Source organism: Clarias gariepinus, chromosome 14 (genome assembly GCF_024256425.1).
Source record: "Clarias gariepinus isolate MV-2021 ecotype Netherlands chromosome 14, CGAR_prim_01v2, whole genome shotgun sequence".
Taxonomy (NCBI): Eukaryota; Metazoa; Chordata; class Actinopteri; order Siluriformes; family Clariidae; genus Clarias; species Clarias gariepinus.
In genome coordinates this window covers 14,428,150-14,444,762 of record NC_071113.1, presented here as the reverse complement: position 1 = coordinate 14,444,762, position 16,613 = coordinate 14,428,150, and the positions used below count along the sequence as shown (strand labels likewise).

General features: G+C 37.5%; 1 protein-coding gene across 1 annotated transcript; it reads right to left on the bottom strand.

Moving 5' to 3' along the window:
* Positions 1-2,163: 2,163 nt before the first annotated feature.
* LOC128541134 (aconitate hydratase, mitochondrial) lies at positions 2,164-15,329 on the bottom strand. The gene is made up of 17 exons (XM_053511368.1): positions 15,263-15,329; positions 11,189-11,331; positions 10,739-10,997; positions 10,472-10,564; positions 10,199-10,357; positions 8,754-8,904; positions 8,554-8,658; positions 8,380-8,471; positions 6,606-6,711; positions 6,354-6,511; positions 6,058-6,131; positions 5,848-5,959; positions 5,068-5,346; positions 4,792-4,983; positions 4,513-4,645; positions 3,770-3,891; positions 2,164-3,078 (listed from the first exon to the last, which is right to left on the bottom strand). The coding sequence occupies exons 1-17, from the start codon at positions 15,296-15,298 to the stop codon at positions 2,947-2,949; spliced, it is 2,346 nt and encodes a 781-aa protein (XP_053367343.1). The 5' UTR covers positions 15,299-15,329; the 3' UTR covers positions 2,164-2,946.
* Positions 15,330-16,613: the final 1,284 nt, after the last annotated feature.

The window sequence follows — 16,613 nt, the reverse complement described above, 5'->3', positions numbered from 1 at the left end:
CAGCTTTGTATTTCACAGGATATTGCAAGCAATCTGGTCCATGTAGGCATGATTTCCTCACAGTTCCTAAAGACATTTTCATGCTGGGAAGCACCCTTTCTACAACTTCCTAAAAGTGTTTAACTGGCTTTACAAATGTATTAAATTTGCAAAAATCTCAAGTAAACTTTTTGCATGTTGTCATTATGGGGTGTTGTGTGTAGAATTCTGAGGAAGAAAATTAATTGACATAAAATGTGCAAAAAGTGATGCGCTGTGAATACTTTCCGGATGCACTGTATATAGTATCTACTTTTAATCATGAAACACATTTCTTACTTTGATGTTCAGTACTGTACTTCAAAGTAAGACCATATACTTTCATCTAAAGATTTTTTTTCATGAAATCACTGATTCACAATGTCGTCAATTTTCGATAAAATAAGTTTAAAACTAAAATCATGATTTGATAATTTATTATAATTAATAATATGGAATAAATAGCAGTCACCCAAACTATATAATTAATGTTACTGTTAAACAAGAAGAGCTTTATTTTAAAAGTCAAATGCAAAATGTATGTCAGATGTCTCTTTTTATTTGTTTCGAAATGTCATAATTTATTTAGCAATTTGAGGTGAAGTCCATCACTGTTGTTACTCATTTTATAACTGTCACAAAAAAAAAAAAACAGTGATTACATCTAAAAATTAATTGATTTGACATTATTGAAAACCATATGATCTTACACATGGAAGCCGTTTTGTAAACAATTGCCATTGGTGACTGATGACTAAATTGCCATTGCTGTTATCATTGGCGCTACCAGGAACAGAAGTAACACCAGTTATAATTTTTTAAAAATAATTATGCTCTACTTTTTGTCTATTCATAAAGTTTGCTGTTAAAGGACTTTTAGGTGTGAATGAAGAAATACATTTCAGTAGAATTTTATTACACAAATTCCACCTTTTCTGTAGGATGACCCAATAATCCATTCCTCTTTCACAAATGTATACTATAGTCAACACAGTGTGTACAAATTATCTTCAATGTTTGTTTAGGAAGAGCATTATGGTCTGGTCACAGCGGCAGGTCTTATGTAGGTACAGAAAAACACTCATCAGACTAGGCTATGCTTGTCTAATCATCTATTGTTAACTTTTGGTGAGCCACAGGGTTTAAAATATGCTGTGCATTCAAAGGAGCTCTTTGGCATATCTCGGTTGTAATGTTATTGGAGTCAATGGTGCCTTTCTTTCAGTGCAAACCCATCTGGCCCTTCTCCTCTGACCTTTGCATTCAAAAAGGCATTTTGCCCAGAGAACTACCACTTTGATGACATTACAGAAATTGGAACATACATTTTACTGGGATGCAGTAAAGCTGCAACTTTGCTAGGCTGCAAAGTGCCTAAATCTACTTTTTTTTATGTAGTAACCTCATCAACCTCATTTTACCTCTTATTGGTTACAACCGCTCGGCATTGACCAACCTGATCATCTGCACCCATTTACCCCAGGTTTATGCCATAGTTTTTTTTTTTAAAGACTATAATGCTTTTCAAGTTTAGGTTACGGTGTGCCTTACAATAATTCCACGGAAACTAGTTTAGAACATAAAAAAAACTAAGTTTAGGTCTTCTTGGGAAATTCGACAGCATTATATAGAATTACCTTCCTTACATTAATGTAAATAAATAACCTTGTCTGAGATACTCTATACTATTCATGATTTTCATGATTAATCGCCATCAAAAACCATCAAATTATTTTCCAGCTTCCATATTACTTGACTTAATTGATCAAATATTCAAAATTTTCTAAACATTTCTTGATATTTTATTGAAAATATATTTTCTACTAGCTAGCAGTGGTAATTTAAAAATAGTTTCTGGTTTTCAAGCATTACCAATTTGTCCTGTGTGCCATACACCACATTTACTTCTACTGCCAATAACTGTAAGAATGATGTATGTGATCTGTGTAATCCTCCAGATCACTCACGGACGAAAGAGCTACCAGCCAGAATCATACCCTGTGCCATTTGAGTATGCCAAGATAACAGCCACACTGCAAGCATTCAGAACCTAATTGGTTACACATAAGAGTTAATGTTTTTACACATTTTAAGATAGGCTAAAACAGCTTTACAACAGAGATTAAAAATACTTTCAAAACCAGATGAATATAGCCAAGATTTTAATCAAGTTTCAGGTATTTTAATTTCATGGATATTTGCCTTTCTTTGCTAGTGGTAATAAATAAGCATTTTTGTAATGTGAATCACAAAGTAATGACAGACTGTATATACATTAGAGTTGAAGGTTTGGTTGAACCTGTGAGGCAGCATAGACAACCAAATCTTCACCCATTACATTGAAATGGAAGTAAAATCAAGAGCACTTTTTTGCCTATGGCAACCTTAAAACTATGAGGGTTACAGTTACAGTTATGAGGGTTACCACAGATAGTTATTACAGAACATGATTCACAAGCCTATTTCCCTGTTTATCTGATTAGCATGACAAACACAGGGAAGAGTAAAGATGTAACTGTTGCTGATCTGATGAAATCACTGGACTTTATATTAGATCAAGTGGAAATCAAACAGAAAACAATTGCCTAATTGCATGAAACAAACTGAAACGCAACAGAAGGGAAAAAAAATAATAAAATCTCCATGCACTTTTAAACAACCATTTAAATCACACAGAATTTATCACCACTGCTATGCTCCTCATATTTTGTGCCTATGTATTCATTTATTGTGATTGTATGCCGTATTGAGGCAATACTGATTGCTTAATTGGATACATACACGTCAATCATACACAATGTAATAACTGAGTGGAGTGAATTTAATTTCTGCCATAACAAATTACAAATATGTCTGCGGAATACTTGAATGCTGCACAAATCTTCTGCATGTGTAGATCCTTGCCCTTTCTTCATAAACAGTCCTTAATTACTGCAGCTCCTTCATCCTGTTTAGGGCAGAGCCTGCCTGAAACCATTCGATCTGAGTCTCGTTGAAAGTGTGGTTTAGCTCAATAGTTTCCTTGCTGCCATCCTTGTGCTTGATTACAGCATGTAGAGGCTAGAGGCAAAAAAAAAATAATAATAAAATGCAGGAAAAGTACATAATTTACTAGATTAGTGAACAAAGCTGTAAATCAATAATGACAAAGTAACTTTAATAATAAATAAATAAATAGCTTTAATAACAAAACTTTAATAATACTTAGATGCCACTTTCATGCACATTTGCACACCCCTAGTCAGTTTTTTTATTTACACAAAAATTTCTATATTTAATAGATTTTCTATATTGTACAAAATATTTTTATTTTTTATCCTAGCTAAATTTATTTTCTACTGTATTTCTTTTTAAATTTATTTTCTATTAATAAGCTTTTATTTTTATTTTTTTTCGTACTGTGTATGACTGTGTATGTGACAAATAAAACTTGACTTTAACTATACTGGACTCTGAACTGAAATTTGTATTCTGTTAAACACCTGATAAATAAAGGTGGGGGGGGACAAAAAACACTTGTTTATTTTGAAAAAATGCTTTTCACCTTTCCTGTAGCTGTAGTTTATTTATTTAATAATAAATAAATAAACTTTAATAAGCCACTTTCATGCACATTTGCCAGTCAGTTTTTTTATTTACACAAAAATTTCTATATTTCCTAGATTTTCTATATTGTACAGAATTTTTACTGATAAATGAAAATGGGGGAAAAAAAAAAAATACTTGTTTATTTTGAAAAAATGCTTCTCACCTTTCCTGGGGCAAACGTCTGGAGACCTACGATGGATATTTTGTCATCTGGGCGGATTTTGTCATAATCAGTAGGGTTAGCGAAGGTAAGGGGAAGCAGGCCTTGTTTCTTCAAGTTTGTTTCTGAAAAGAGATGAAAAAAAAAAAGGAAAGTCAATGGAGAGTATTTTGCTTCATTCACTCTCTGACTATAAGTTATCCAGCTTCCAGATACCTTTACCTAGCTTTTGACTATGCTCCTGGTCACTTTTAATTTCTGCATCTTTAACATTCAAAATACGTTGAAAAGCCATATTGCCAGCTTACATGCTCTGCACACGTTCTCCTTCACGCTGTTGTGCACTCCTTTTTTTCAGCTCACAGCAACAGGCATTTAGCCATATTCTCCTCCTCCTCACACTTCACTTGACCACACCCCCACAACATAACCAAAGACTTAATTTTAAAACTTAACTCCCATAACTGCCATCTGTTTCTACTTTGCTTTTTCTTGGTTCCAGAAAAATCAATAAAGTTCTTTAAAAAAAAAAAAAATAATTATGAAGAATTTATATTTATTATTAGCATATGTACAAATCTACCTTACGCTAAATTAAAAGCTATAGAGTAACTGCCATTTGTAGTCATATTAATTGATTAATCATTTCAGTCATCCTAGTCATCTTTCAATCAAAGATGAATTGACTATTAAAATAGTCATTAGTTGTGGGCCTAAAAAAAAAGACATTAAAAACTAACACTCACCATGAATTCTGGCAAAGCTCTTGACAATGATGGCCCTGCCTCCAAGATGCCTGGGCTCTAAAGCAGCATGTTCTCTGCTGGATCCCTCACCATAGTTCTCATCACCCACCACAACCCAGGAAACACCATTTTTCTACAGGTAAGCGAAAGTAAAACAACTTAAAAAAAAAAAAAGTTTCAAATTGCATCTGTCTCTACATTAAACTATAAATAGCATACCTAAATTAAAAAAAAATCTTTCTGCAAATTCAGTAAAGAATCTAAATAAGAATGACTTGCCTTGTAATTGCGAGCAACATCAGGTACAGCACCAAATTCACCAGTCAGCTGATTGCGAATCTTATTAACTGCATCATTGTCAATGTTTACAGCTCCAATAAGCAAATTGTTTGAAATGTTGTCCAAATGACCACGGAATTTCAGCCACGGTCCAGCAGCACTAATATGGTCAGTGGTGCATTTGCCCTTTACCTAGGAACAGCGGCAATTAAAATTTTATGATGAACGTATCCCAAAGAGCTAAATCAATCAATAAGCACTTATTTGCCAGATTACCTTTATGAGCACTTGCAGATCCTCCAAGTCTTTGCCGTTCCACTTATCAAAGGGCTCGAGCAGCTGCAGGCGATTGCTCTGTGGATTGACATCCACTTTGAGGCCAGAGCCATCAGCTGGGGGATGTTGATACGTGTCCTGGCCTGGGTCAAAGTCACGTGCAGGCAACTCGTCTCCTGTAGGGGGCTGCAGCTTAAACTTCTCTCCGTTGGAAGCTGTGAGATAGTCAACCTCAGGGTTGAATTTCAGTGTACCCGCAATGGCAAGAGCAGTAACAATCTGATTGGCAGAAAATCAAACAAAAACTGTAAATTTAACAGGCAATCCAGGGTGATTCATTCCAAAGAGATATATTCTGTAATAACTCTAGCTAGGATTAAGCAATCTGAACGAAACAATGTACAAAGTGGTCCTCAGTATATGAAGCTTCAAACAAGAAACAAGCCCGTGGAAGCACTGTGGAAGATTGGAAGGAAAACATCTAACATGAAATTGCTGCTTCCTTCCACACCGATACTCTTGCCGATACGTTCAGAAACATTGAGCACCATTCAAAATGTGTCTGGCAGAAAACAGATCCCTTCCACCATCACATGTAAGGTGATATATTACACATATCTCAAGTATGTAGTGTACTTTTTTTTTGGTTCCGTTAGCTTCTTCATAGCAAGAGTTATTACAGAATATTTGGGGCCTCTTTTGCGTGAATCACCCTGCACAACGAGAAGAAATCAAAAGATTAATGAAGCATGTCCCTTAATGAAACCATAATCTTAATACCTCTGGAGAAGTGACGAATGCATGGGTGGCAGGATTGGCATCATTCCGAGCTGTGAAGTTCCTATTAAAGGATGTGACTATGGTGTTCTTCTCTCCTTTCTTAACATCTCTCCTTCCAATGAGAATGAAATGGAAAATCACGTACAATACATTTAAAAGAATTATTACTTAAGATAAATGCCTGCGTTTCATAAGCAGGGCTCTCCATACCTGTCCCACTGTCCGATGCAGGGTCCACAAGCATTGGCCAGTACAACTCCTCCAACATCACTGAGTATCTTAGCCTGCAACCAGAGAAATAAATATCCCATTATTATTTATACAAACCCTATATTCAGTTTTACAAAAAATAATTACTTTAACTCCCTAAATTCACTCACTAAAATCATAAACAGGTACTGAAACTGATCGTGAAAACAGGGAACCAAGTACAAGGATAGATTAAAAAAGTTGATGCCTGGTCTACATTTTTAAAATAAGCTTATAAATTAAGCACTCAGACTTACATAACCGTCTCTCTCAATGGTAGCACGAATCTGCTCAGAGCCAGGGGTGACTGTGAACATGGCTTTGCACTTGAGCCCCTTATCTAGAGCCTGCTTGGCCAATGAAGCAGCTCTACCCATATCTTCATAACTCGAGTTGGTACAGCTTCCAATCAGACCTGAAAGTCAACGCATAAAAGGCAAGCTGTTAACTCAGCAATCTCAAGTCATGTGCATACAATACAAGTTGATGGAGCCGTGTTTGCTACATACCAACTTTAACCTCTAATGGCCATCCATTCTTCTCTGCGACAGAGCCGATTTCAGACACTGGGTGGGCCAAGTCAGGAGTGAAGGGACCATTGATGTGTGGCTTCAGCTGCAAGAGATTAAACATTAAATTACTGAAGGTACACCACAATTATTCAATTTATTTAAACAAAAACCTTATTTGGACTGAGTAACAATAATAAATTATAATAATATAAAAAGCAATTTATATAGAGCTAATCTTAAATAAAATGTTTTTAAGAGATGGGTTCATGCTGACAAATTGCACTTTGAAACACAAAGACAATGGGGGGCGGGGGGGGGGGGGATCATGAAGGTCAGATTCACCTTCAAGATGCAAATTTACTGTTCCACCACACACCAAAGGTGTTTTGGTAGATTGAGACTGGGTGACCGTGGAGCCAGTCAATTGAATAAATTAAAAGGACAATTAATTCCCTGTACTCAAATGGCCTCCTGGCACATTATCCTGAGATTCTAGATGGTCAGCAACAATACTCAGAGTTGCATTAAAAAACAAAAAAAAAAATTTTTTTTAAATGCTCAAGGGGCACAAAGTGTGCCAAGAATATATCTCCCGCAAGAATATGCTCACCACCACTAGCCTGAACTGTTAAAACAAGGCAGGATGGATGGATGCTTTTGTGTTGTTTATTCATAATTCTGACCGTACCATTCAATTGTCTTATCTGAAGTCAAGACCCGTCAAACCCGTCAATGTTTTATTGTCCAATCTTGGTGAGCCCATGCGACTATAACAGTTTCCTGTTCTTAACTGACAAAAATGCCACCCAGTGTGGTCTTCTGCAGCTGTAGCACATTTGCTTTAAGGTTTCCCACCAAAATGTTGTTCACTGGTTATTTTCTCTTTTTCAGACCATTCTCTGTAAACCCTAGAGATGGTTGGGCATGAATCCCTGTATATCAGCAGTTTTAGAAATACTCAGCCCAGCCTGTCTGAGACCAAAAACCACGCCATGCTCAAGGTCATTTACATCCCTCATCTTTACCATTCTGATCCTTCGTTTGTACTTCAGCAAACTGTCTTCAGACCATGTCTACATGCCTAAATGCTAGAGCACGACGATTAATCAATCATGATCACTAAAATTTATAATTAAATTAGTTGCTAATGAATTGATTTGTCAGTGAGTTGAGGAACACCCTGACATGTAGGTGTTAGGCTAAAGTGAGTAATAGCACTTTCATGAGCAAAAATCTCCTAACTATGAAAACATTTAACTCTTAACTTGAGCAAAACAGCTGCTAGAATCAGGAGGAAAGACTTTGAGTCAGGAATGACCCTATTCCAGAGCATCAGGATAAGAAGAGAACCACACGAAGCCATGCACCAATCATGCATAGTTCCCATTATACAAGCCTCTGGAGGCAATTTTATGATCAGAGGTTGCTGTGGTTGTTTAGGTCTAGGCTCAGCAACATAATGTGGCAATAAAATAAGGTCAGCTGATGACATGAATGTAACTGAATGACCAGGCTATCACAAAATAATAGTTTTTCCCCCCTAATAGCACCGGAATATTCCATTCCTTTCAGATTGTAAAAAAGCGCAAGCATGAGGAATAATTTTTACACATGAACTGACCACCACAATATGTGCTGTAATCAAAGTTAAAGGTGACTAAATAAGATTTTAGAGTGAGCAAGATTTTTTGGCAGGCACTGTATTATATATACTGTAAATCTGAATTTGATTTGTATTTTAGTAATGAATTAAATCAGGACAGGCACTTACCTCATTCAGGTTAATCTCAATCACCTGGTCATATTCACAGCCAGCGTCAGGAACGAGCAAATCTTTGTACTCATCAGCCAGACTGGCAATTTCTAAGCAAACAAGAAAATAACTCCCATAGAGGAAACAGTCTAAATGGATTAACACAAGTGTGTGAGAAATTCTACAACCAACCTGCACGTCCTGTCTTCTCCAAGTACGTCCTCATGCGGTGATTGTATGGGAAGACTGAGGTTGTGGCACCAATTTCAGCACCCATATTACAGATGGTAGCCATTCCTAAAAGACAAAAATTAAAAAATAATTTAAAAGCATGTAAGGAATATACTAAACAGTTTTAGTTTCTTTTGACTTTCAGTGGTGCAATGTCTTACCTGTACAGGAGATGGAATCAACCCCAGGACCATGATACTCCACAATAGCACCAGTGCCACCTTTTACTGTGAGGATGCCAGCCACTTTCAGGATAACATCCTTTGGTGAGGTCCAACCTGACAGACTGCCTGTCAATTTTACACCAATAACCTGCACAAGAATTCACATTTTTTTTTTCGTATTATAAATATGACAGTTGCAAATATAACAAAGTGCCACAAAGGGTGACCGGTAGCTGACGAAAAGTACACAGTGGGGCAAAAAAGTATTTAAACAGCCACCAATTGTGCAAGTTCTCCCACTTAAATAAGATGGTGAAAAAATTCCAGAAAATCAGATTGTAGGATTTTTAAAGAACAACTTTGCAAATCATGGAGGAAAGTAAGTACACCTACAAACAGGCAAGATTTCTGGCTCTCATAGATCTGTAACTTTTATAAGGCTTCTCTGTCCTCCACTCATTACCTGTATTAATGGCATCTGTTATCAGTATGAAAAAGACACCTGTCCACAACCTCAAACAGTCACACTCCAAACTCCACTATGGGCAAGAAAGACCAAAGAGCTGTCAAAGGACACCTGAAACCAAATTGTAGATCTGCACCAGGCTGGGAAGACTGAAGCTGCAATAGGCAAGAAGCTTGGTGTGAAGAAATCAACTGAGGGTGCAATTATTAGAAAATGGAAGACATACAAGACCACTGATAATCTCCCTCGATCTGGGGCTCCACGCAAGATCTCACCCCGTGGGTTTAAAAAGATTACAAGAACTGTAAGCAAAAATCCCAGAACCACACTGGGGACCTAGTGAATGACCTGCAGAGAGCTGGGACCAAAGTAACAAAGGCTACCATCAGGAACACACTGCGCCGCCAGGGACTCAAATCCTGCAGTGCCAGACGTGTTCCCCTGCTTAAGCCAGTACATGTCCAGGCCCATCTAAAGTTTGCTAGAGAGCATTTGGATGATCCAGAAGAGAGGATTGGAAGAATGTCATACGGTCAGATGAAACGAAACATAAAACTTTTTGGTAAAAACTCAACTTGTTGCTGATGTACCATGAGATTTTAAGTAAAAACCTCCTTCCATCAGCAAGGGCATTGAAGATGAAACGTGGCTGGGTCTTTCAGCATGACAATGATCCCAAACACACCGCCTGGGCAACGAAAGAGTGGCTTCGAAAGAAGCATTTTAAGGTCTTAGAGTGGCCTAGCCAGTCTCCAGATTTCAACCCCGTAAAAAAAAACTTTGAAGGGAGTTGAAAGTCCGTGTTGCCAGCGACAGCCCCAAATATCACTGCTCTAGAGGAGATCTGCGTGGAGGAATGGGCCAAAATACCAGCAACAGTGTGTGAAAACCTTGTGAAGACTTGACGAAAAGGTTTGACCTCTGTCAATTTGGTAGCTGACTAAATACTTTTTTGCCCCACTGTATGAGAACTCACCTTTGGACACTTAAGCTCCCATGGAATTCCTGCCATGACATCCACTGCATCAGCTCCACCTACTCCAATGCAGATGCTGCCCAATCCACCACCATTAGGGGTGTGGGAGTCCGTACCAATCAACATTACTCCAGGGTAGGCATAATTTTCCAAAATAATCTGTGAAATAAAATAGAAAATACAGAATGGCCTACAGTTGCTGAATGATATCTTGTATATAACAAAAATATCTTCTGGTAAAGACGGGGTACAAGAAGCACCCTTTAACAGTACCTGATGGATGATCCCTGAACCGGGTTTCCAGAAACCAACCCCGTATTTAGCTCCTGAACTGGCAAGGAAGTTGTAAACTTCCTGATTCACTTCCTGGGTCACAGCAGGAAATACAAACAAACTGCAATTTACTTAATTTGTTTAAAAAAAATTATAATAACAGCTTTATTTAAACTATATAGAAAGGGTTTTAAAACTCTTGACTCAGACATTTTTTACAACAGGAATAGCAACGATGCTGCCAACCACATATTACTATAGACTTACCTTTGCTCGTTGCAAGTCCTGGGCTCCTCCTAGCTGAGCCTCGATAAGGTGATCACAGTGGATGGTGGATGGTACAGCCACTTTTGGGAGTCCACTACTGATAAACTGCAGCATGGCCATCTGTGCTGTTGCATCTTGCATTGCCACCCTGTCTGGACGCAGACGCAAGTACGTGCGTCCGCGAACAATCTCCTGGCGTGCCGGGTCATCCAGATGTCCATAGACAATCTTCTCAGAAAGTGTAAGTGGCCTGTCCAGCCTGTTAAGCAAGAAAAAAAAACTACTGCTTTATATGGCTTTTCCAATCCCAGATTAAAGTGAACAAATAGGAAAACAGTGTGTTGGAAAGAGGTCATCAGAAAGAGCAGTAATAAAAACAGCAGTGTAGATAAAAGGGGAAAAACAAACAGGCATAAGAGTGAAACGCAAACATGAGTAGAGCAAGCTGACCTTTTGCGCACAATATTGACATTGGACTGGAGTTTATCATAGTTGATGTAGGAGTTGGGCTCAAAACGGCTCATTGCCACCTTGGCTTTGGCACTGAGAGCCGCAGTCACATGGAGCCGTCGAACTCCATGGCCTAGGACCAGCTGACGAAAAGAAAAAAAAAACAAATATATAAAATGCACATGAAACTTAAGTTGGGATGACATGCTGGGACTATAACATTTTCAATGATTATCTAGCTGCTAAAGTATGATAGACAGGTTATCACACCTTACACTAATGCACCCCGCTGTCGCCACATGCTTTGCAGATGTGTCATTTTCTACACTTGCATTTTGTACATTTCTTTACCCTGATTGCTTGTCTGATTTTAAAGATGCGCAGTCTATGTCTATAACTAATCTATAAAACCTATCTACATGCGTGTTTGCACAACTCCTGAAGCAAAATTATTTTTGTCTTCTGTTGTAAGACTCCTTGTATTCTTAATAGAAACTGGATCAATAATAAAGTAAAAAAAAGTATAAGTTAAGATATTAACTCAAATTTACGCTGTTAAGAAAGTATCACAAAGATTTAATTTAAGTATTGACTATTTCATATTATTGATAATATTAATATATTTTATTAATTTTTTTCACTGTGATTATTGAAACGCTTTTTGGAAAGATGTGCAAATCATGATTAATTTAAAAACAGGTATTAAAGTACAGATAAATACTTAACGTATATTTTTTTATATAGATATGTACACTCACCTAAAAGATAATTAGGAACACCATACTAATACGGTGACCCCTTTTCGCCTTCAGAACTGCCTTAATTTTACGTGGCATTGATTCAACAAGGTGCTGAAAGCATTTTTTAGAAATGTTGGCCCATATTGATTGGATAGCATCTTGCAGTTGATGGATATTTGTGGGATGCACGTCCAGGGCACTAAGCTCCTGTTCCATCACATCCCAAAGATGTTCTATTGGGTTAAGATCTGGTGACTGTGGGGGCCATTTTAGTACAGTGAACTCATTGTCATGTTCAAGAAACCAATTTGAATGGATTTGAGCTTCATGACATGGTGCATTATTCTGCTGGAAGTAGCCATCAGAGGATGGGTACATGGTGGTCATAAAGGGATGGACATGGGGTCCGTTCTTCGTACGTCGCTAACTCAGTTAGCTGGATTTGATTGTTGTGGATTTGTCCTGATCTTGGATTGTTTCGTTCTTCGATGCGCTTCTAGCATTTGTTGTCATAGCAACATATCCGTAAGCTTAAACCTGCTCGGGAGCAGGTTTATTTCATGTAAACAGGATTTAGCCTGCGCTCCTGGCGGGTTATGATTGGTTGAAATGGCGAGGTCACATCTGATTGGTTAAAGAGCACGACTGACTCACGTGGAAAAAGAAAAGTATATGCCCCCTGCCATGGACAACACACACACACACACACACATAATCGCTATCAAATATTATATATGAACATAAATTCATAGGTTTATTGTTATCAAATATGATATTACTATTATAATAAACCCTAGGCACGAGACAGCCGTCAAGACCATTAATACAAATTCTTGTATAATGTTTATTTTGTAACACATTTATTTTTCAGGGGTTTGTCATAAAAATATGCTATATATAATATTATATATTAAAAATACATATTTTATAATGATAAATTGGACGAAACTAATTTTATTATAAAATAAACAATATAAAAGTATACATAATATTTCCATTTTTTTCATGTACAACATATTTATTTTCATATTGCTTATTTTATTTTATTGTCTCATGTAATTTGTAATTTGAAAACCATAAACTTATGAATTTATGTTCTAATATAATATTTGATAGCGATTACGTAGGGGGGCAATCCATGGCAGTGGGGCATTTCAGCGCATAACACGTTATGACACGTTACAAAAAAAATTGAGCCGCTCTTTTTCCATTTCATCAACCAATCAGAGGGCTTGTGATCAGTGTTTCTATTGTCGATGCATATCGCCTTTTAAACCAACGCACGAACCCACAATAATCCTAGACAACTCAATCCAGCTATACTAATCATCAACAACAGGTATGCTCGAAGAACCGACTTAGCCAGATCGTAATTAGCACGATGATCTCATCTTAGATGTGTCAGTTCATCTCGGATGTGTCAAGCGACGTACGAAGAACGGACCTATGGTCAAAAACAATGCTCAGGTAGCCTGTGGCATTTAAACGAGGTCCAATTGGCACTAAGGGGCCTAAAGTGTGCCAAAAAAACATCTCCCACACCATTACACCACCAGCCTGCATAGTGGTAACAAGGCATGATGGATCCATGTTCTCATTCTGTTTACGTCAAATTCTCACTCTACCATTTGAATGTCTCAACAGTAATCGAGTCATCAGACCAGGCAACAACTGTCCAATTTTGGTGAGCTCGTGCAAATTGTAGCCTCTTTTTCCTATTTGTAGTGGAGATAAGTGGTACCCGGTGGGGTCTTCTGCTGTTGTAGCCCATCCGCCTCAAGGTTGTGCATGTTGTGGCTTCACAAATGCTTTGCTGCATACCTTGGTTGTAACGAGTGGTTATTTCAGTCAGAGTTGCTTTTCTATCAGCTTGAATCAGTCGGCCCATTCTCCTCTGACCTCTAGCATCAACAAGGCATCGACCACAGGACTGCCGCATACTGGATGTTTTTCCATTTTCACCATTTTTTGTAAACTCTAGTAACTGAGCAGATTGTGAAATACTCAGACCGGCCCGTCTGGCACCAACAACCATGCCACGCTCAAAATTGCTTAAGTCACCTTTCTTTCCCATTCTGACGTTCAGTTTGGAGTTCAGGAGATTGTATTGACCAGGACCACACCCCTAAATGCATTGAAGCAACTGCCATGTGATTGGTTGATTAGATAATTGCATTAATGAGAAATTGAACAGGTGTTTCTAATAATCCTTTAGGTGAGTGTATATTTTATGTATTTACATTGGATGCATTTAGTGTTTAATGGGTTGACTACTAATTAACTACTAATGGGTTGGCTCTTGATTACTAGGCAAGTTCCACACCCACAAATTTAAAATAGTCTTTTTTTTTTTTTATCAATTTGCTGTTGAACTGAATCTATACAGCATTTTTGCATGTTGACAGAAATAAAAAAATATATATATATATTTCTTTTTAAGTACTTAGTTTTAATTATTTTTATTTGTACCCATGGACTAATAAAATAACCTATAGGGCATATACAAGTAGTTTAACTTTTTTTTATGTTTTAAACATTTGCACACTGCTATAACAATTTGTTCCTCTTTATTGTAAATAAAGGAAGTTTATATATATATACATACAAACAGTGTATGGAAAGAAAATAATAGAATCGGACCCATGTTGTGGCTTATGCACAAACATTGGACATGAACTGACTGCTTTTACCCACAAGGCAGAGAGAAGCAAACAATATATTTATTGTTAATAAACTTCTTATGACTGACTAAAACATAAACTGATTTCTTGTATTCTTGAACTTGACATGACGAGGAAAAAAAGTGTTAAATTATGGTTTACGTGGCAGTCCTATATATATATTTAACACCATAAATAGACACACGACTTGTAGAGACTCCTAATTATTTTGGAGGAACGTTATAATTTGTTCTGCAGGACTCTCTGTTCTTGGATAAATGGCGCAGCAGTTTTCATGCTTCAGGGCTTACACACTATTTTAACCTTGCGTTAACCTTGCAACTAAAATTTCCAGCCGTCCTCTTCAGACAGGCAACATACGAAACCGTCAAAAACATTAAGTATTTTAAAAGGCTGGTTTGCTAATGTATGAGCAAAAAAACACCCATGAATGGTAACTATTTCGGTGAGAAGAACTCCTAGCCTTCTGCTAACATCCTTGGAGGCGATGACCTGAGCAGCATTAGCCGACTATCTGCGCTCTTCTCTCTCTTCTCGCAACAAAAGCATTTTAACGTTAAATAGACACACTTAACTGCAACTAACACCACACAATAAATTCTACAGAGAGTAAAACACACAATAAGATACTGCAATCGTGGTTTATCGTTTACCTGAAGCCTGGAGACGGTCAAGCAGTAGGATGCCATTTTGTGCACTGACAAAGATGTGACGCTTGAAAATGACGTCGGCAGCTATAAATCCGCGGCCCTCTCCACCCCGCTCTTCCCACTTTATATCTGTATGTAAAACCCAGTGTGGCTGGTAGTGTGGGATTCAGGATGCAGTTCCCCTCCCTCTCACTCTGTCTGTCTCGGGAGAATGAAAACAAAAACGTTCCTCAAAAGTTGTCTACCAGTATGTATTCTGTCTGATTTTTATTTCTGCATTAGTACACTGTAAATTACAAACTCATGCTTTTAGGCGCTTACAATGTAATGTTTTTGTATTCTTCACTCAGTTAACTTCTTTAGATACACTATACTGACACTAGGTAGGGTTCAGCTTTGTATTTCACAGGATATTGCAATAGGTAGGAGTATCAGAGTACCCAGAGGAAAACCCACCAAGCTCTGGGAGAACATGCACACGGAGATGGGAATCACTGCTAACCACTACACCGCCGTGCCTCCGCCTCCTAACACAAAGTGTATTAATCCAATATATCAACAGTGTTTCATGCAATAAATATACTGTATGACTAGTGCAATAATTAAAGACATCCATTATGACTTTTAAATAATTGCATTATTAGTGCAATACTATATGGTAATTTAATTTAATAATTTCAAACATCATTAATAGTAATTGTAGGTGTTATTTTGGCTTGTGGATTGTCTGGTTGGTTGTTTGCCTCTGATTTTTCTTTGTTTCCTTACAAGCCACATGGTGTAGAACATTTGTTCTCAAAGTCCGGACTCTGGTCCGGATCCTGACTTTATGGTCAGTCAATCTGGACCCAATACAGTGTAATAAAGTATATGTTCCCTACCTTAATAAACTGTTAGTTTTGTAGTCTATAATAAGATCGTTATGGCGATCCTTGCCCGATATTAAAGCTAAATGTAGTTTTCCTGTTTGACATGGTTGTCATGGCAACATTGACTACCAGTGAGTGTTTGGGGTTAAACGCCAATTGTCGGGTAACAGGCACCCATTTAAAATTAGCGAGTTAGCTACCAGATAACAGGCTTTCGCGTTCTGTCCTTCAGGCATTGAAAAGTACGATTTCTGGCGTCTTTTTCCGTGTGTATCTATGGCACAGCAAGTTAAAAAAATTTCAACTTTTCAGACTGCTGCAATCAATCAGCTTCACTCTTTCCTCATTCTTTCACTCTGTCCCCTTGGATCATCTGGTGAAATTCTCCATGTTCTCTTTATGCTTGAAGGGTGATGAGAAGCACCATGGCAGACATCATGGGAGCGCAACCTCACAATTTTCCAAGTGTTTTTTAAACGTAAAAT